The sequence below is a fragment of the Larimichthys crocea genome, chromosome VII (genome assembly GCF_000972845.2).
Source record: "Larimichthys crocea isolate SSNF chromosome VII, L_crocea_2.0, whole genome shotgun sequence".
Taxonomy (NCBI): Eukaryota; Metazoa; Chordata; class Actinopteri; family Sciaenidae; genus Larimichthys; species Larimichthys crocea.
In genome coordinates this window covers 29,274,242-29,295,632 of record NC_040017.1, presented here as the reverse complement: position 1 = coordinate 29,295,632, position 21,391 = coordinate 29,274,242, and the positions used below count along the sequence as shown (strand labels likewise).

At 40.8% G+C, this 21,391-nt stretch overlaps 4 protein-coding genes and 1 pseudogene across 4 annotated transcripts; 2 read left to right on the top strand and 3 right to left on the bottom strand.

Moving 5' to 3' along the window:
- Positions 1-218: 218 nt before the first annotated feature.
- On the bottom strand, positions 219-1,147 carry LOC104929705 (olfactory receptor 10J4-like; annotated as a pseudogene).
- Positions 1,148-3,047: 1,900 nt separating this feature from the next.
- Positions 3,048-3,992, bottom strand: LOC104929706 (olfactory receptor 4E2). The gene has a single exon (XM_010744289.1). The coding sequence runs from the start codon at positions 3,990-3,992 to the stop codon at positions 3,048-3,050; it is 945 nt and encodes a 314-aa protein (XP_010742591.1).
- A 1,712-nt stretch (positions 3,993-5,704) lies between these two features.
- Positions 5,705-6,634, top strand: LOC104929708 (olfactory receptor 142-like). Its single transcript, XM_010744291.2, has one exon. It carries the CDS (start codon positions 5,705-5,707, stop codon positions 6,632-6,634), a length of 930 nt encoding a protein of 309 aa, XP_010742593.2.
- Positions 6,635-8,650: 2,016 nt separating this feature from the next.
- LOC104929709 (olfactory receptor 11A1-like) lies at positions 8,651-9,565 on the bottom strand. Its single transcript, XM_010744292.3, has one exon. The coding sequence runs from the start codon at positions 9,563-9,565 to the stop codon at positions 8,651-8,653; it is 915 nt and encodes a 304-aa protein (XP_010742594.1).
- A 4,864-nt stretch (positions 9,566-14,429) lies between these two features.
- LOC104929710 (olfactory receptor 52K1) lies at positions 14,430-15,506 on the top strand. The gene is made up of 2 exons (XM_019277095.2): positions 14,430-14,438; positions 14,556-15,506. Exons 1-2 carry the CDS (start codon positions 14,430-14,432, stop codon positions 15,504-15,506), a joined length of 960 nt encoding a protein of 319 aa, XP_019132640.2.
- Positions 15,507-21,391: the final 5,885 nt, after the last annotated feature.

Below are 21,391 nucleotides of genomic sequence, written 5' to 3'. Positions count from 1 at the left end.
CATTTTGTGTCTTTTATTGCTTTCGTGCATTTTGTGTGAACTCAGTTCATATGATAACATACAGAACTCATGAAATCATCACAGAAAATTAAATGTATCAAACCAGATGGCAGCTTGTAAATGCAGACACAACAAGAACAACTTAGTTTCAATGTCTGGAAACACTGAAATGTGCGTGTGTGTGTGTGTGTGTGTGTGTGTGTGTGTGCGTGCATGCTCTACATTTTAGCAAAGACAATACTTTTAAATATAATGCGGATCTTTGACACGTTCAGTCCGTACACTAAAGGGTTGAACACCGGCTGACATGTCAGCCAGTATAACGATAAGAATATTCGTAACATGTTGGGTAAACTGCTCATATCAAACCTGCTCTGTAATATTTCAAACCAAGCCCCAAAAGAGAAGTTGAGCAGAGAAGCGAAGAGTGAGGTGTGCAGGTACTGACAGCTTTCTGTCTGGTCTGTTTGGAACCAGAGAAACAGACTTTAAGGATCTTTATATACGTGTAGAAGATTAAAATGAGAGGACAGAAGATTGACAGTGAACTAATACACAGTCCATAGATGTTATTGATGGTCGTGTCAGAGCAGGCCAATTTGACAATGGAGTAATTATCACAGTAAACTTTCTCAATGATGTTCCCACACAGCTGTAAAGAGTTACTCAAAGACGTCATCACAATACACAGCAGCAATGGACAAATCCACGTTATTCCAATGAGCAATGCAATCTTATTAGATGTCATACGTGTGTTATATTGCAGAGGATGACAGATAGCAACATATCTGTCATAAGACATGACGGCTAAATTTAAAAACTCTACACCTCCGTAACAGTATAAGATCATATTCTGCAGGAAACAAAAAGGAGCAGAGACAGTGTGAATGTCAGAGAGAATCTGAATCAGGAGGAATGGAAACAACCCTGTACTACCATACAGTTCATTCATAAACAGGCTGCACAGAAAGATGTACATAGGTTCATGTAAACTTCTGTTCATGCAGATAACCACAATGAGGAAAACATTGGCACTGACAGTTAAAATGTATAAAAACATGGCAGTCATAAAACAGATATATTTGAAAGTGCTGATGTCAAAGTAAGCAGAAAGTGTGAAATATGAAACCTGTGTAGAGTTTATCATGGTCCTCTCTGTGCTTCATAACACTGTTTACAACATGAACGCCTTTTAATTTAACTTTAGACTAAGAGTATGAGACAAACTCCCCATTCTGTTATTAAACCTCCATAAAACACAACATAAGACAAGACAGAGACAGTTTGTGACACGAGTCTCCTCTGGACTGAGCTCCGGCTCTGCGGCTGCTTCTTTTAACCTCTTCAGGTGGGAGGATGACCACCGGCTGTCGTCACTCACCTGGCCTGGATAACGTGAGTCCTTTAAACACACTAACTAATTATTGTACGTACATTTAATATTCATATGGATGTCACTGATGATACACTGTAAAACTGTAATCATTACAAACATGTTTAAAAAATAGTTTATTCTATTAAAACTATGTTTATGATTACATACATTATATATTATATTTTATACATTTTTGGAAAGTTTTGACCAGCTAAGAATTAGCCTTTTATATCTACAGGATGCCAGAATATAAATAAAATGGCAACCTTATACATGAGTACAACAGTACCAACATCCTTTTACTGTAACCTTAAAAACGGTTCTGCAGTATTTATTACAGTAAAATGATGGAAACACAGCTGCCAGTTTCTTTTTTACAGTGTACCAGTAAAGGGAGGTTTCATTTGTACTACAATTTGTGTCTTAATAATCCACACTGTGTTATTATGTTATACCTGCAGTTCATGAATGTAACTGCTGCACATGCCGCATGTATTTCACTCTGCTCATACCTTATATATATTGCATCTTAACACATTAACATATACATTTACACTGTTATTTGTCTCTGGACAAATATACATTACTGTGCAGTTTACTGCTGAAAGTAACTTAAGGATATAAAAGTTTGATGACCTACAAGAAGGAAAGGCGCCCGGCGGAGGCCAGACTACGCCAGGGAGAGGTCCCACAAGGGGATCCTCCTGCACCGTGCGGCCCTCCCTGACCCGCCGAGTTGAATCCCCGGGCAGATTGCAGACGGAATATACCATTGTGTGAGGGGATGAAAATGAGCTAGTACTGTAAATAGTTCGTAAATAAGGTAGATTTTAATTAGAATGCCAAGCTTAATCATTAAGTGTGGATATTTTATAATATGTTTAGAGGGATTGTTTGGGATCGTTAAGTGGGCCACTCCAATTGTTTAGGCGGGCCGGATGTGGCCCGCGGGCCGTAGTTTGGAGACCCCTGTTCTAGAGACTTAGTTACTTTAGATGGGATCACCCTGGCCTCCAGCTCCACTGTAAAGAATCTTGGAGTTGTCTTTGATCAGGATTTGTCCTTTAACGTCACATAAAACAAATTTCGAGGACTGCATTCTTCCACTTACGTAACATCATCCCGTCTTAAGAAGATGCAGAAAAACTAGTTCCTCTAGGCTGGACTATTGTAACTCTTTGTTATCAGGCTGCTCCAATAAGTCTCTGAGGACTTTGCAGCTGATTCATGGATCTCTCACTCTTACTTTAACACTATTTATCATAAAATCTATGAAGATGTTCTGGCAGTCTGCATGATTACTGTGAGTTTTATTTCAAACCAGATTTTGTTTCTATGTAGACTGTTACATCTCAAAAACATTGAAGTATGAATATATTTAACTGTGTGAATCTACTGTGTTCATGGCACTAATTATTAGAGTAATTATCATCTCAGAGCTCAGATAATCTCACTTTAATGCCTACATCACAGATTTAAACAGACTTACTATCTCTCACGAATTTAAAATATTTCAAGTGACAACGTGTTAAAGTAACGACAGAAACTGAATAAAACCGAATGCGTGAAACCTTTTTTCAGGTTTTTATTAAAAAACACAGATGACGGTCCACCACAGTTCCTTTATTTATGAATCATTTATGTATTTCTTTCGATTGAACATGAACTTTTGTCACATTTTGTCCCCAAAGAACAGACTTTTACAAACAATGCGTATTTTGGACATCTTCAGTCCGTACACTAAAGGGCTGACCAGCGGCTGACATGTGAGCCAATACAATGACAGAAAGATACGTAACATGTTCGGTAGGTACATCTGAGCTGTGTTAGATCTGCTGTGGACGACTTCAAAGAAACAGCCAACAGAGAAGTTGAGCAGAGAAGTGAGGTGAGGCGTGCAGGTGTTCACAGCTTTCTGTCTGGTCTGTTTAGAACCAGAATAACAAACTTTAAGGATCCGGATGTACGTGTAAATGATCAAAATGATCAGACCAAAGACGACTGTAAACATGTGAGTAAGTCCAAACACGTTATTGAGTGTGGTGTCAGAACAGGCCAGTCTGACCACATAGAAATTATCACAGTAAACTTTGTTAATGACGTTCCCACACAGCTGTAAACGAGCAGTTAGACAGTAAGTGATAAAAATGTTCATCACAAAAGGGTAACACCAGATCAGAGCAGTGAGCATGGCGATCTTGTTCCATGTCATAAGTGTGTTATATTGTAGAGGATGACAGATGGCAAGATATCTGTCATAAGACATGACAGCTAAACTCAGAAACTCTATACCTCCATACGAGTACAAACAGAAAATCTGCAGTAAACATAAAGGAACAGAGACAGTGTGAACATCAGAGAGAATCTGAATCAGAAGGAATGGAAACAACCCTGTACTACCATACAGTTCATTCATAAACAGGCTGCACAGAAAGATGTACATAGGTTCATGTAAACTTCTGTTCATGCAGATAACCACAATGAGGAAAACATTGGCACTGATGATTGAAAGAAAAAAAATCAGAGTAAATAGAAAGTACAAATATTTAAAAACCCCAGTGTCAAAGTACGCACCGAGGGAGAAATATGAAACCTGTGTGGAGTTTATCGTGATCATCCTTCAGCTTCTCACAGCAGGTTTCAATCAGCACATGAAGACACTGCATTAAATGTTCTCATAAGTTTGTGACAGTTTAAATTCATGATGATGAAAGAAAGCATCAAAGACGTATGAGCATCAATCAGATTCATCAAACTCAGCACAAACACATTCAACATGAACTCTAACATGGATGTTCTCACCTGCTGGAGTCACTCTGACTCTACAACCATCAGCTTCTTTTACCTCTTCCAGCCGGGAACATCCAGGGAAACGCTTGGACCTCATCATCACGTCACAAACTGACATCAGGGAAAAACAAGATCATTGTTGAAGTGTTCCAGCAAATAACTGAATGATTTAATGTTTCAAGTTTCACACAGACAGAGACACAGAATTAAAATAAAGACAGTTCAAGAATAAAATCGAGTCTTAAGCCTGATGGAGGCTTCACTACTAAAAACTTCCACACAGAGCCAACATGCCACAGTGGGAAGATCCAACAGGTCTGGTGGATGTGAAGAAAAACTGGTTCTCAAATCAAATCAAATCAATCAGATTTTATTTGTACATTTTCCTCTGAGGCTTTACAATCTGTACAGGGATTGACACCCTCTGTCCTTAGACCCCTGTTCTCAAACTGTGGTACCAGGCCGCAGCAGCTCAGTCCGTAGGGATTTGTCTTGGCAAGTGAAGGATGGTTGGTTCAAGTCCAGCATGGATCCAGCAAAGTATGGATGGTGGACTGACAGCAGTTCTTATATTTGAGGCCTACATGTGTGAGAATCAGATCAATACAGTAACAGGAATGTGATATGTTTTAATATCATCCTCATGCATTGTCCATGTTCCTGTATTTAGTGTGCAAACATTGTGGCGGCACAATGAACGGGTCACACAGGAAGTATCAGGAAAGAAGTCCAGATCAGAAGAACCACTTTAACACCAACTTAACTCTGGTTCTGGAACCGGTTCTGTTCAGAATTCAAGAAATAATCTTTGAAGGAAATGTAAAACTGTCTGTCGCTGAACAGAGTCTGTCTTCTGGTGTCCATCCAAGGATCCACCAGTTGGATGTTCCCTGGAAACCTCCCTCTACCTCTAAGGCTGAGCCCGGCCACCCGGAGAGGAAGCGCGTACACAGTGGTCGAACACAAACTTGGGCCTTGGTCTTCGTTCCTTTCATCAGAGTGTTTGATCTGACCCTGAAGACACATTCAAGCTGCTGAAATGTTCTGGACTGACTGACCTTCATGTCTTAAAGTAATGATGGACTGTCTGCCAACACAACTCACAGTTAAGAGTTGTCTTATAGTTAGTGCTGGCTCAGGTCATGTCTTAGTTATGCTGCTATAGGACTACACTTCCCATGATGCACTGGACTCTCCTCATGTTACTAACATAACTTTTTTCTCGTCTCGTCAGGTCTCTGTAAATCATATTATAAAGAGATCTAGACCTGCTCAGCATTCAGTTTCACTGACTGCATTGAAAGACGTAGAGAATGAATCATGGAGGTGGTGTTGTTGATTTCATGGCTTGTATTTTCCTTTTAGCATTTTCTGTCTGCCATGTGTTGTAAGATTGTCTGTGTGTCTGTTCTTCATTTGTCTGTGTTTGATGTTCAGGATGTTTAGACCTCACCAACCTAAAGTTCACTTTTTACAAGTGCTCAGTGAAAGGTAACATCATTATCATAATCTGACGTTTGACCAGCCAAAGTGAGGATCATGATAAACTCGACACAGGTTTCATATTTCCTACTTGCTGCCTATTTTGACACCAGTGTTTTCAAGTACTTATATTTTATAATCATTATCTCTTTGTATACTTTCATTCTTTGTGCCAATGTTTTCCTCATTGTGGTTATCTGCATGAACAGAAGTTTACATGAACCTATGTACATCTTTCTGTGCAGCCTGTTTATGAATGAACTGTATGGTAGCACAGGGTTGTTTCCATTCCTTCTGATTCAGATTCTCTCTGACATTCACACTGTTTCTGCTCCAGTTTGTTTCCTGCAGATATTTTGTGCTCATTCTTATGGAGGTGTTGAATATTTAAACTTAGCCGTCATGTCTTATGACAGATATGTTGCCATCTGTTATCCTCTACAGTATAACACACGTATGACACATAAGAAGATTGCCGTACTCATTGCTGTAACGTGGCTTTGGCCTTGTTTTGCTATGGTTGTGTTGTTATCTTTGACTACTCCTTTGCAGCTCTGTGGAAACATCATTGACAAAGTTTTCTGTGCTTCCCACTCTGTTGTAAAGTTGTCATGCTCCGACATCAGTGCAATTAATTTCTATGGACTCCTGGCCACTTTTGGTACTATCTTTGGTTCTTTACTTTTAATATTTTATACATACATGAAGATATTTCTGGTTTGTTTCTCTGGTTCCAAACAGACGAGACAAAAAGCTGTCAGTACCTGCACACCTCACCTCGCCTCCCTCTTTAACTTTTCTGTCGGAGCTTGTTTTGAAATATTACAGAGCAGGTTTAACATGAGCCGTGTGCCCAACATGTTACGAATATTCTTATCGTTATACTACCTGACATGCCCGCCACTCTTTAACCCTGTAATGTACGGCCTGAATCTGTCCAAAATACGCAACAAATGTAAAAGCCTGATATCAAAAGCAGACCCATAATATTATATTTTACCTTTTATATTAATATTTTAATGTTTTATAAAATAACACATGAAATACAGAAACGTCTCTGCCTGTTTATTCTGAAATGTGCACAGTCCTCCTGTTAAAGTCATGTAACGTTAAGAAATAAGCAAATGTAAAATTACTCCTCAACATATTTACATTTAGATTATATTGCATACATGACATTAGTATCTTAGACAGTTAACATTTGGTGTGAAGGCCTTTAGATCTGCACAAATCACTGTTAATCTCATATTAGCAATACACACTTACTGGCCACATTATTACATACACAGCATAATTTTATTCATGTGAGATTATTTCATTTGAACTGTCACATCGGCACAGCTTTGATGAAATGTGTTGCAGATGATCAGATCACACTACACATACGATATAATGTACACCAGCCTACCACTTCATTAGGTACAGAGTACTATCCAATGTGATCTAATATGCATTATATTATGATGTGTTTGATGCATGTTATGGCCACACATTTCCATACATGAGGGCCATAATATTAGAAACCCCTCAATATAATGCAGTTTAACTGCAAACCACAACCTCAACAATAAACATAATAGTTCAATGAATACACCAAAAACTAAAGCTCTATCATTACAGTGAACTGTACAAGCGTACCTAATGAAGTGGCCGGTGGGTGTACATTATATTGTTCGTTAGTGTCCAGAGATTTTGAGTCTTTTTATCAACTATAAAAACTTTTTGACTGGAACATTTAAATTCATATCACAGACTTTGTTTTTAGTTTTGTAGTTGTAGTGTGATCCACTGATGCATTTGTGTCAGTGACACTTCATTCAGAATGTTAGATCATCATCTGCTGTGTCAAAGAGCTCTGAGCCCTCTGACCATCATACCCCGTCTGCAGGCCTCTGCTTTGGAGAGGTTCTTTTGCTTTGCTCATGGGCAAACGCCTGACTGCAGCACCATCCAGAGTCTCATCTGTCAAGCTTGCTTGGCAGCATTGGAGTAAAGTGGGTCCCTCGTGGTTTTACACCAATCTGTGCTGATCACAAAATCAGTCACTCGAGGAATCAGGAAGTCTCATGCTGACGTGAAGTTCAAGTCCAGGTTGACCTCTGGTTCTCTCAGCTATGTGAAATGAACCTGACTGAATGTTTCACTTCTTCAGTAATTAGACTTCTGGAATTGGAGGTGACCCACCAGATCTGCCTTCAGGTGTCAACCTTGCTGTTATTGTGACAACTTTCAGGCTCTGACTGAAGTCTTTTCCATTTACAAAGTCGGTATCCCATCTTGGTTAGTATATTGACTCGACCAGGAGTCTTGTTGTTGGGATTTGAAAGAGGATTATTGACAGTTCACCCAGTGATGAGGGCTTTCAGAGATCTGACAGGAGGACTGTGTGTGAACTGGTTTTACTTTGTCCCTTCACAGGTTGTTAAGCTGTGTTCAGCCTCCACTCATCTCCACTTCACTAGACTGAACTGTCTTTGTAGATGCTGCCAAAGCAACCTTTGTAATGACCAAGCTTTCATCAAGTCAAGCCAATTTTATTTAGATAACCCAATATCACAAATTCTGGTTTGTCTTAGCTGGCTTTACTTCTATACATAAATCTATACATAAATGACATCTCTATCCTTCAAGCCTGGACCCAGATAATGAAAAACTCCAACAGAGGACGTTTCCTCATCCCCGGCCTCCTTTTATTCATACTGTTAAAAATCACAATCACAAACCTTCAACAGGAAAAAGGCCTCAGAACAGAGACGTGACAGGTGTCATCATAGCAAAGTAGACAAGTAGAACGCAACGATATCATATGAATGCTGGACATTTGTCTCACACAGGTTGGAACAACAAGTGTAGACTTATTTCTGTACTGAACAAATCACACGTGTCTATATTTACAAAAGCAAAACATGTTGAAAATTTAAACAAAGTGTTTAAAAGTTTAACACAGTGCGGTTCAAATAACACAGGTCCAATGACATTAAAGGTTACTAATACTAATACCCTTCATGAAATCAGATTTTTACATGTGATACGGATTTTGGACAGATTCAGGCCGTACATTACAGGGTTAAAGAGCGGCGGGCATGTCAGAAAGTATAAAGATAAGAATATTCGTAACATGTTGGGTAAACTGCTCATATCAAACCTGCTCTGTAATATTTCAAAACAAGCCCCAAAAGAAAAGTTGAGCAGAGAAGCGAGGTGAGGTGTGCAGGTACTGACAGCTTTCTGTCTGGTCTGTTTAGAACCAGAGAAACAGACTTTAAGGATCTTTATATACGTGTAGAGAATTAAAATGAGAGGCCCGAACACTGAGAAGGCGCTAACGAAGAGTCCGTAGATGTTATTGAGTGTTGTGTCAAAGCAGGATAGTTTCACAATGGAGTGGTTGTCACAGTAAACTTTGTGAATGACGTTCCCACACAGCTGTAAACGAACAATCAAAGGCAATGTGACGAAATTCACAAGAAATACCACCGACCATATCACTGCAATAAACATGGCAACCTTCTGAACAGTCATACGTGTGTTATATTGTAGAGGACAACAGATGGCAAGATATCTGTCATAAGACATGACGGCTAAGTTTAAATATTCTACACTTCCATAAGAGTACACGAAGAAAATCTGCAGGAAACAAAAAGAAGTTGAAATAATGTGAATGTCAGAGAGAATCTGAATCAGAAGGAATGGAAACAACCCTGTACTACCATACAATTCATTCATAAACAGGCTGCACAGAAAGATGTACATAGGTTCATGTAAACTTCTGTTCTTATAGATTGCTACAATGGGCAATACATTGGCAAAAATAATAAAAATATATAGAATCAAAACAATCAGGAAATATAAATATTTAAAGAGTCCAGTATCAAAGTACGCACCGAGAGTAAAATACGAAACCTGAGTCAAGTTCATGAGCCCGTTCACTCGTCACAAAACACACACGGTATTACATTTCTGTAGACTGTGAAACATGAAGCACATAAACGTACCAGATAGATTCACTGTAATTTCAAACAACCCCAAACGTTCCATTTCATATTCATAAATAAGTTTGTAAGGTGTGAACTTAAGGGATCACCTGTCGTGCTACAGTCATAATGAGCGCTCAGACTCTGCTTTCATTTCTTTTTACCTTTGAGTGTGAACATTGAACACAGTGACCTCATTATGAAAGGTCACAATGATTCATACTCATGTTTAATATCCACAAAAGGAAAACTTTGTACAACACCTGCTGACATAAAGAAAGGTGAACGGTTCACTCTAGTTTAAGTTGTCATTAATAACCAACCAGAAATAAACATCATGATGTTGATATTTATGATTATTTAAGGGTTTCCACTCTAAATCTATTTGAACTCAATAAGCATTTTGTCTTTGAATGACTTCTTAGAGAGTGACAACATAACTTGTTGGATTTCTCTTTTTTATGTCTGATATTTCAGTGATAGGTTGGATCTTCTGCTGAGGCTTTTCTTTCGGTTCATCACTCTCCTTGTGTTCAGCTGTCTTATTTAATGCTTCTCCACATCTCCAACTTCTTTCAGTCCTCGGTTCAAACCGTTTCGTCCTCACTGGTCTGGTCAGTGATCATAATCAGTCTAAATCAGCTTTCAGTCTTACGTAATATTAAAATATTTGGTTTGCCACATTTCTTTGTTGGAGTGACTGAACCAGTTTGTGTGCGTGAGGACCTTTGACCTTCTCAAGTTTTATTGTACAGAGACAGCTGAAGACTGACAGGAATGTGGAGAGAGAGATGGGGAATGACTTGCAGCAAAGGGCCGCAGGTCGGATTTGAACCCTGGACCACTATGGCAAGGACTGAGCCTTTGTACACGGGGCGGCTGCTCGACACCCCAGCTGAAATAACTTTTAACTTTTACTCTGAGTGATACTCTTTTAAAACTGTTCTGTGTCCTGAAGTAGTTAGTCTGGGTCAGGCGTGGACCTCGAGGTCCTGCGGTAGTTACTCTGGGTCGGGCATGGACCTCAGGGTCCTGCGGTAGTTAGTCTGGGTCAGGCGTGGACCTCGAGGTCCTGCGGTAGTTACTCTGGGTCAGGCGTGGACCTCGAGGTCCTGCGGTAGTTACTCTGGGTCAGGCGTGGACCTCGAGGTCTGTGTCTGGTTCTGGGCGTTCAGTGTTTGTGGTGTTGTCTGTAGAGGTTTAAAGTCTGACCACCAGCATGAGTCCAACAGACTCAGACTCTTCTGATGAACTTTGAGTCTCTAATGATCAATAAATGTGACAGCATCAGACATCAGAGGCTCCTCAACACTGTCTGAACTCCTGACCTCCCTTTGACCTTTGACCATTGACCATTGACCATCAATACTGACCACTGACTATTGACCATTGATTTCAGCAATTTCTCCACAACAAAGACCTCCTCCAAGAATCTTTGTAGTCTTCTGACCAACACATTTTGAACTGAGTTCATCCAGTCATGTTTCTTCCTGTTGAGAAAGTCAAACCGATGTCATCAGCCAAAACCTCCAGATCTTTTTCCGTGACTTGCATTACATGCCCGTCTTCAGTTTGTGCAGCAGGAACATCTCTCATCACTTTAATGAATTTAAAACTTAGATTTGATGAGTCACAATCTGCCAAAGTCATATAATCAAATACCATTTTCAAAACTTTTTGCTAATAGTTTGCTGCAAGAGAGAGTTTGAAACTCATTCAGGTCGATACTCAACAACACTGAGTCTGAGTGGAAACACTCAGGAGTCCGACAGAAACCCTCATCAAGAAGACCAGCAGAGGATGGACTTCCTGTTCCATCATCCAGTCTGTTCTCTGGGTTTAGATCAAATCCATCACACCCTGGATCCGAATTCAAACTCCTTGTATGTGAACACAAACCTGACTAAGAAAAGTGATTCTGATACACTGAAAACTGTGATAAGACAACTAATGTGGATATAAAGGGTCCTTTAAGACCTGATGATTGAAAATAATTCAGTGTGTCTCTGCATCAGCACACAATCAAACTTAGAGTAAATGTTTAATGTGATTGATCATTTATTGGAAGGTGGTTTGATTAGAAAGATAATCGGCAGGCATAAGAAGTGCATCATTTGTATTTATTAGAATAAAATAAAGTCTCTGAGTCACTTTGTGTTACAAAACAAAACATCTTTCCTTTGGTCACTACACAGGAGCTGCTCTGTTCAGTCACCATGGTGACAGGAGAGCGTCCTCCCATGATTCCCGGTGCTCTAATTGGCTCCAGTTAGTGAAGCCAGTTGGAGCCTCCAGAGTGTCCGAGCGGCCTTTGTATTGTTACAGCTGGAAATAGATGAGGAGCTCTGCTGGGACTCATTACTGAGAAATGATAGAGTAAACATGATGAAATCACCATCAGAGACCAAGTGTGTCCACGCACAGCCAAAACAAGGACTAATGAACACAGTCACCTCGGACCTTTGGCTGCCTGACGTCATGTGCTCACACTCTGGTCCAGTTTGTTTTTACCTGAACAGGTGATTTCTGTTCAAAATTCACAAACACACACAATAAATATGAAGAACCATGAATTTATGATGAGCTCATGTGTTCTTTGACCACAGGTCGACTTCCTCTTCCTGTCTGTGACTGAAAGAAGTCAAACAGAACATCAAGATTCACGTAGAACCAATTAAAACACATTTTTACAGAGGAACAGAACCAGCCGGGTTCACAAAGACCATTAATGGTGCCACGTAAATAAATGTCTTCATTTATAAATAGGAACCATTCTTGATCATTCTCTGAAAGAACACCAGGGAACCATTTATCCTGAACATTTACTGAAGAACTGTTTGAAACCGTTCTTTACAGAACCAGACAGGTTCACAAAGAACCTTCTTTGAAATGGTTCCTCAAAGAATCATTTTCTATGTTTTTTGGAGAAATGATTCTCTAAAGAACAAAACAAAAATCAAAGAAGTAAATAAAACAAACTAAATGTGTGAAAGTTCATGTTCAGATGATAATCAGAGAATCAGGCAGGTCAGGGAGGCAGAAACAGATTCAGGTTCTGTCACCCTGGGTCCACATCTGTGGATTAAATGGTGACTGGGCCAGTGTGAAACAGGGGTGTGCAGGTGAGCGGCAGGTGTGTGTGATCGTCCTGTTTGCAGAGAAGCACGATCAAAACAGGCGGGAAAATGCAACAAAGGCAGGAAGTAGACGCGCAAGACACAGACCTTCAAAATAAAACAGGAAGCTCAAAACCATGACACAGTTTGGAAATCATGGACGCTGTGTGTCCCTGACATAAAACATGACACACATCAAATATGAACTCAGATATAGTACCAGGCTGTAAACTTGGGGCCTTCTGGAGCCAGCCTCAAGTGGACGTTAGAGGAACTGCAGTTTCTTGTGTTGGCTTCAGGTCACAGACACGGAGGATGATGATTGGTCAGCATGAATTCAAAATCAACAGGTGAACCTGCAAAACAAAGGTGCCTCTCTATAAACTGTGGCGCCCCCGGTGGACAGTCAGCAGTCACCATCCACCCTGACTCCATGAAATCTGACAGCATCAAATCAGCTGATCTTCAGTTTGAGGGAAGAAATGAGAAATCTGTGAAGACACACGAGCAGCAACCAGATCTGAGCCAGCTCACGTCACGGTGAAGAACTTTTACTTTCCCAAACAGTTTCTTCTTTTGATTGGACAGAGGTGTACTTTGAGCCAATGGCAGCATCAGACAGATGCTATTAAAGTGCAGAGTCAGCGTTCAGGAGGAGGCGAGTCAGCGTTCAGGAGGAAGCGAGTCAGCGTTCAGGTCATCGACCTCCAAACGAGTCAAAGCTGCTGATCTCATTCAACATTTCATGATCGACAGGTTTGTTCATCAAAATGTTTCCAGAAAACTCACTGTTAAATATTATTATATTATATTATGTTATATTATCTTATTATATTATATTATATTATATTATATGTGGTGAATATTTGCGTCTCTCATGTCCTCCCACTCTGCATTAAGATGTTAAAGAGGAATCCATGATGGACAGACATGAACATGATGTTTGGTCAGTAATAATATTTGAATGTTTCAGGTAGAATCTGGATCAGAGACACTGAGACAGAGACGGGTCTGAAATGACTCGATGATCTTAATGAGTTTGTGTTTGGTGTTCGTCTGTAAATCTGAAACTTACTGACCAAAGAAACAAAGACGGGGAACATTTCATGTTGTTTGGATGAGACACATTAATACACTTCAATCAAGCTCTGTTATATTCATGTAACAATAAGCAAAGACTCAGTTATCTGTAAAGGTTCAGCATTATTTGATCGTCGTGTGATCATAATGTTTTGTTCTTCAGTCAAATAATGTCATATGTCATGGTAGAATCTAAAGCAGTATTTTATATTAGAGACTGTTAATATGTCATGGCCTTTATTTTATCCAGCATTTTCATTATACTTCTATTTAATGGTAAAATATCAGATAAAACATGAACTATGAAATCTTCTAACAGTTATTCTGTGTTCATTAGCTGCCAGTTTTTTATCCTAACACTGAAAATATCAGAACTCATCACATTGATTATAGATTCATTTTCAGCTCCTCTTCATCAGGGTCACGGCAGGCTGCAGATGAACCCAGTCAACACTGGGCGACCGGGTCGCCAGAGAAACAACCATCCACACTCACATCAATAAGTCAATAGGAAATCCTCCAGCCGGCTGGCTCGAACCCAGAACCTTCTGATCTGAGGCACGGTGCACCGCTGCACCTATATCTGATCTAACATGACTTATTTTAGCCCGTATGATCGTTGTGACTGCTTCAGCCGTCTGCAGTCTTGGTGGTTTGATGTCAGACCTGCTCTCTGGTTCATTTCTAAAGTTCATAAACTAGAAGTCGTTGTTTTCTTCGGTGTCTTTCTGTTTTCAGGCTGATCCAACTCAAACGTTGATCGAGGCGGGGATGGAGAATGTCTCCTCACACAAACACTTCAGTCTCAATGGTTTTAAAGAACTCGGAGCGTTGAGGCCCGTCCTCTTCGTCCCGTTCTTCGCCATGTTCGTCGTGTCGTTGTCGGCAAACTCTCTGCTGCTCTACGTCATCATCGCACAGAGGAGCCTCCACTCGCCGATGTGCATCTTCATCGGCGGCATGGCGTTCGTGGACCTGAGCCTCCCCCTGCTCTTTGTGCCTCACATGCTGCTGAGCTTCCTGTTCAACTGGAGGGGGATCTCACTGATTGGCTGCCTGGTTCAGATGCACTTCATTCACTTTGTAGGAACCTTTCAGTCCACCTTGCTTGTATGGATGGCGCTGGACCGCTACTTTGCCATCTGCACGCCACTATACTACCACGAACACATGGCCATGCCAAAGTTTCTCAAGTTCATCATCCCGCTGGTGGTCAGAAACGTCGTCATGATCACTCTGTTTGTGAGTCTGGCAGGAAACTTGTCGTTCTGTGCTGAAAACGTGATAAACCACTGTTTCTGTGAGCACATGGCCTTGGTGGAGTTGGCCTGTGGAAGCACCGCCATCAACAACTTGACAGGGTTACTGAGCGTGTTCTTCATCCCGGTGTTCGACGTCGTCTTTGTTTCTGGGTCTTACGTGGTGATTTTCACCTCCATGCTGAAGTCTGGCCGGTCCAGTGTCAAAGCGTTTCACACGTGCAGCACCCACATCATGGTGTTCACCATCAACCTGACTATTGCAGTTGTTGCTTTCCTGTCATATCGAATCAGAAACAGTCTTCCTGCAGCCGTCCGGGTTTTTTTCAGCACCATGTACCTGCTGTTCCCGAGCTGCTTCCACCCGATCATTTACGGCATCAGAACCACCGAGATCCGAGAGCACATCCTGAAGACGCTGACGTGCTGACACGTCAATCATCTTTTAGAAACCTTAGTGTTCATGCAGTTTCTGAGAAGTAAAACCGGTCTCTGCAGATGTGGGTCCACTACAGTCCACCATGATCCACCATGATGCACTATGATCCACCATGATGCACTATGATCCACTATGATCCACCATGATCCACTATGATCCACCATGATCCACTATGATCCACTATGATCCACTATGATCCACGTTCTGCACCTTAAAAGAAGTTGTTCTTGCTCTCACTTTAATATAATAAAGTATTCCAACATTTTGGCTTTTCTGAACAGAAGTATCAGATAATGTAAAGTAAAATATGAAATCAGTCATCATTAGTCAAAACAGTAATTATGAGTTTAATAAAATGTTTCATGAGACAAATGAAGCATTCATGTGACATATTAAGTTATCACATGACGAGTCATAATTATCTTAAGTCCATTTTTTTATTGAATCTTGATGTGTGAAAACTTTGATTTTCATTCATAATTTTTCACGTGTTATAGAAATCCATCTGTGAATGTAAGAAACAAATCAGTTTATATTCAAATCTTTATTTTGCAATATTTTGTAAATGATGTTGATGATTGTTAGTTAAATTCATATCATACATATCTTTATTAAATAAGATTAAAATAAAACTGTTCTGTTGGTTTAATGATCCAAAGAACTCCAGAGAGATCATGTCGTCAAACCAGAACTTCCAGCATGAACGGCGTCCTGCAGAATGAAGCTGTCCTCCACTACACATTTAATTTAAAGCTGTTTATTCTCTTAGTTCTGCAAAGAGCAAAAATATCATAGCATTGTCAGTTCGCCACACAGTAACTGTTGATCAGTTGGCAACACAACAGTTTATCCTTAGTGTGATCTCGTTCTCGTATTTCCGCGAGATTTTTCCCATGTCCACACAACGTAGCGAACACGCCCCCTGCTGGCAGACGTCATGCATAACTGCCGGATAACGCTACATGTTTCCAGTCAATAACCCTTAAAACCCTAAACAACCTCTCACCTTAACAGAACACCCAGAAAATGATCACCACACTCTGAACTAAATGAAATGTAAATTAAATATGTAAATAATAATAATAATAAAGGTATGTTACCCCACTGATGGCTCTGTATGCCACATAATCACTGGTGATGTCCTGACCACAACTCCTACCAGCAGCCTCAACAACGGAGGTTTTGAACATGCCCGACTCAAATTCAGTGTCGGCAACCCTCCTCAGGATTTATCTTCTGGGCAACTCTAAAGGGAGTCCAGCCCCTGTCCAGGTTGTTGGTTTTGGAACCAGTACTATGTGTAGATTATTACTAAAATAATGCGCGCATCCCCGGAGGTCAGCACTCGTTGGCATGTATTAGCTCTAGAATTTCCACAGTTATCCAAGTAACGTTGGAGCGTTCAAAGGAACCAGAACTGATTTTACTGTACCGGCCGTGTGTACTTAGGCCGTGCACGGACGCGCTAACCGGCGACGGGCTCCATCGTGGGACGGCTGGGGCAGACGGGGTGTCTCGGTCTCGCCACCAGAGCTGTGGGCACGGGGAGGAAGCGCAGGAGGGTTCGGACCCGCGGGACCAGAGGAGCCTCCTGCCCGAACACCGATGCTGGGCCGACCGGCAGGGGCCCTCCGATGGCGGGTCACTCGTGGGTTATTCCAAGGTTAGGGAGCTCCAAGCATGGAGACCCAACACAACAACAGCTAATATAGCTAGCATTAGCTAACCTTGTACGCACTCCTCTGGTCAGGCTCTCGGGGATCTACTGTCCGGTTTACACCACCAGAGTCTCACAGAGTCTCACAGGGTTTCACAGAGTCTCACAGAGTCTCACAGGGTTTCACAGGGTTTCACAGAGTCTCACAGGGTTTCACAGAGTTTCACAGAGTCTCACAGGGTTTCACAGGGTTTCACAGAGTCTCACAGTTTATGTTCTTACAATGTTTACTCATTGTGGTTACTGCATGAACAGAAGTTTACATGAACCTATGTACATCTTTCTGTGCAGCCTGTTTATGAATGAACTGTATGGTAGTACAGGTGGTTTCCATTCCTTCTGATTCAGATTCTCTCTGACATTCACACTGTTCTGTTCCTTTTGTTTCCTGCAGATTTTCTGTTTCACACTTTGGAAGCTAGAATTTTAATTTAGCTCGTTGTCTATGACAGATATCTTGCCCATCTGTTATCCTCTACAACTATAACACATGTTGACACTTAATAAGATTGCCACATTTGCCTTCTATGGTCTACCCTTCTGATAATGTGATTTTTGAATCACTAAGTCATCTTTACAGCTGTGTGGTGAAACATCATTAACCAAGTGTACTGTGAAATTTCCTATTGTCAACTGGCCGCTCTGAACAACATAATTACGATATGTGGACTCGTTGATCTTTTTTACTACACTGTGTTCCGGTTAATTTCATCTTTGTCTCTATTTAAGATTTAAGTTGGTTCTCTGGTCTAAACAGACAGACAAAAAGCGTCAGTACCTGCAACACCTCACCGCCTTTCTGCTCAACTTTTGCCCTGTGTGGTAGCTTTGAAAATTGTTAACAGAGAGTTAACGATGACGTTACCCAAATGTAGCATTTTTTGTCATATGCACTTCTTATTCAGCCACTCCTTTCAACCCTCTAATGTACGCTTGAACTGATCTGTCCAAATGATTGTGCACGTGTAAAAGTTCGATTTCAAGTGCAACATTCATATTACCAACATCTATTTACAACACTGAAAGCCTTGTTTATTTAGTGTGAAGCATACTGTTTGATTTAAAGTATCTGTTTAGTGTGAGTAAGATAAAAATTAAGCATGTACTCATCGGTTGTTTTCGTCTGATTTACTTTTGTAAAGACACATAGCGTCTACAATGATCGTGCTGAAGATCAAGCCAAAAACTCTTCATAACCGACCCACATGCCTTGAAATAAACTAAAAAAAACTCATAGAATAAAGAGGCAACTTGCTGCAGGTTGAGACAAAACAACTTCAGATTTCTGTCATGAGCGGCCAGTTCAATGCACAGATCACAGGTTAAAACTCTCTATGGTATTGGCATTGTGTTTTCCATGGCTGCCGAAGTCCCGTCTATGGATGCTTGAAAAGAAAAGCGCCGCAATCATGTTGACTTGAATAATTCGGACTTTATTACCGGAAACAAGTAAGTTAAGATGCATCCTCCTGATCGGATCCTTTCTGAAATCTCCATGCCGAATTTGCTGATCCAAACTGTTGTACCCCCTTCTCCCGGGCTAGCTCCTCTACTCCAGGCAAAAACATGAATAAACTTCTGAAAAACGTTCTTTAGGAACCAACTTCCATCATTGTTTTCATAACTTACTTTCCCACATCTGTTTCATTACCAACGAGGAGAAGCTGTCAAAGGTCATCTCACAAAAACCCCTTATTCTCAGAAAGGGGAAAGGTATCAAAGTCCACAGATACCGCACACTGTCCTCCAAGAGCGATCGTAATACTAGAAAGTTTATTCTTCATGCAGAGAGCGACGTCATACCTATGATGTGCAAAACATTCATTATTCACCCGTTATCTAATAAAAACCTAGCCTGTTTTTTTATTAGTGTAAGCCGACCTTTAGTATTTAGATTAATCTGTGAAGTTGTGTGTTTCTTAAAACTTGGAGACATACCATCTACCTACTATGATTACTACTTGGGTTAGTGACATGACATTGCAGCATTAATGCGTGGGGGACACATTGGTTTAAAACAAATCAGATCAGCTCAGATTTATTTGTACAGTCAAAGTCACAAAGTCCTTTTCCTCTGAGCTTTCCAATCTGGTTACAGGGGAGTGGACACCCTCTGTCCTTAGACCTCGGTCCCGTGAGGCAAAACTTGCCCACAAAAACCTTTCAACAGGGCAAAAAAAAAGGTGGAAAAGAAACCTCAGTAAGAGCCACAGAGGAGTATCCCTCTCCCAGGCGGACAGACGTGCAATAGATGTCACGTGTTTTACGAACCAAATCAAACACAAAACATATTGTACAATACAATGAATGATAAAAGGACACTGAATTAAATGATGATTAAACTGACAAGTATACAAGAAGATTATAAAATGACACTGAATTACCGACTGCTTAAATGACCATGCATTACAATGAATGATGGAACTGGGACCACAAGAATTCCAAGTACTGATAAAATGACAATTGAATTTACAATGAATGATAAAATGGAACAATGTATACACTGGATGATAACAATGACAATGAATTTCCATGACTGCTAAAATGGACAATGAATTTACAATGACTGATAAAATGACAATTGAATATTACAATAAATGATAAAATGACATGAAATCACATGACTGCTAAAAAATGATTACAGTAGCAGATTTGGCACAATAATGACAGTTTAGTCATATGTGTAGTTGGACGTTCCATGCGGAACCACACTCGCAGCCACGATCCCCGAGAAACCTGCTGGACGACAGGCCCAGAGACAGAACACTCCAGGGAAGAAATGTTTAGTTAGTGACATGATTCATTGAGCCATGAAGGTTTACAGATGTAGAGAGAAGGAGACCGAGGACCGGAGGAGACAGGAGAGAGGAGAGAGAGTTTTCCGTAAAGGGAGAGGAGATGTGCTGCATCTTCAACCCACTACCGTGACTGACTAGGACTAACCCGAAAAGGACAGGAGGACCGACAGACAGACCGACAGAGTCCTCCTGCAGTTCTAATCCTATGGCCGCATCACTAAGGATGACCTGAGCCAGCACTAACTAAAGCTCTATCAAAGCGGGAAAAACGTCTTCAGTCTACTCTTAAAGGTGTGACCGTGTTTTCTGCCTCCTGAACCCAGAATGGTAGTTTGTTCCACATAAGAGGAGCTGATACGCTGAAATGCTCTGGCTCCCAATCTTACTTTTGGAGTACTATAGGGAACCACAAGGAACCCCACACGGAACCCAGCGTCCTGGAGCCAGTGTTTCTAGAGGGTAGTTCGTAGGTAACTCTGAGCTCTTTTTGATATGATGGTGCCTGACCATGAAGAGCTTTGTAAGTAAGGGGGAGAAGAAATTTTTAATTCTCTTATAGATTTAACAGTGAGCCCATGCAAGGGAAGCCAGAATGGGAGCGTGGGATCTCTGATCTTGGTTTCTGTCAGAAACACGTGCAGCAGCATTCTGAATTAAACTGCAAACGTCCTCGCGAACTTATTGGAGCCGGCCGATAACAACAGAGTTACCAATAGGTCCATGTCCTTGAAGTAACAAAGGTGGACTAGTTTTCTGCATCCGCCTGAAGACAATGCGTTTGCTTTTAGCGATGTTACGTCAGTGGGGCGAATGCAGTCCTCGAAATTTGTTCTTATGTGACGTTACAAAGGTAACCCAAATCCCTGATCAAAACTACAACTCCAAATTCTTTTACAGTGGAGCTGGAGGCCAGGGTGATCCCATCTAAAGTCACTAAGTGTCCTCTAGAAAGAGGTTTCTGAGGTGTTGGGCTCCAATTCCAGAACTTCAGGTTTTGTCTAATTAAACATCAGAAAATTGTCGTCATCCAAAACTTTTATTCCTTAAGGCATGTTTGGAGTTTAGTTTAACTGATTGGTTTCATTCGGCTTGATCGAGTACATATAATTGGGTGTCGTCAGCATAACAATGAACAAATGATAGAGTGATTCCTAATAATTCCCTAAAGGAAGCCTATATAAACTGAATAGAAGTGGTCCTCGTACAGAACCTTGTGGGACTCATGACCAAACTTTGGTCTGCATGGACGATTCATCATTGAGGTGAACCAAAAACTGAAGATCGATCTAAGAAATACGGATTAAAATCCAGTCTTCGGGGGTTCCTTTGATTGGCCAGTTTGATGTTCCAGTCTCTGTAAA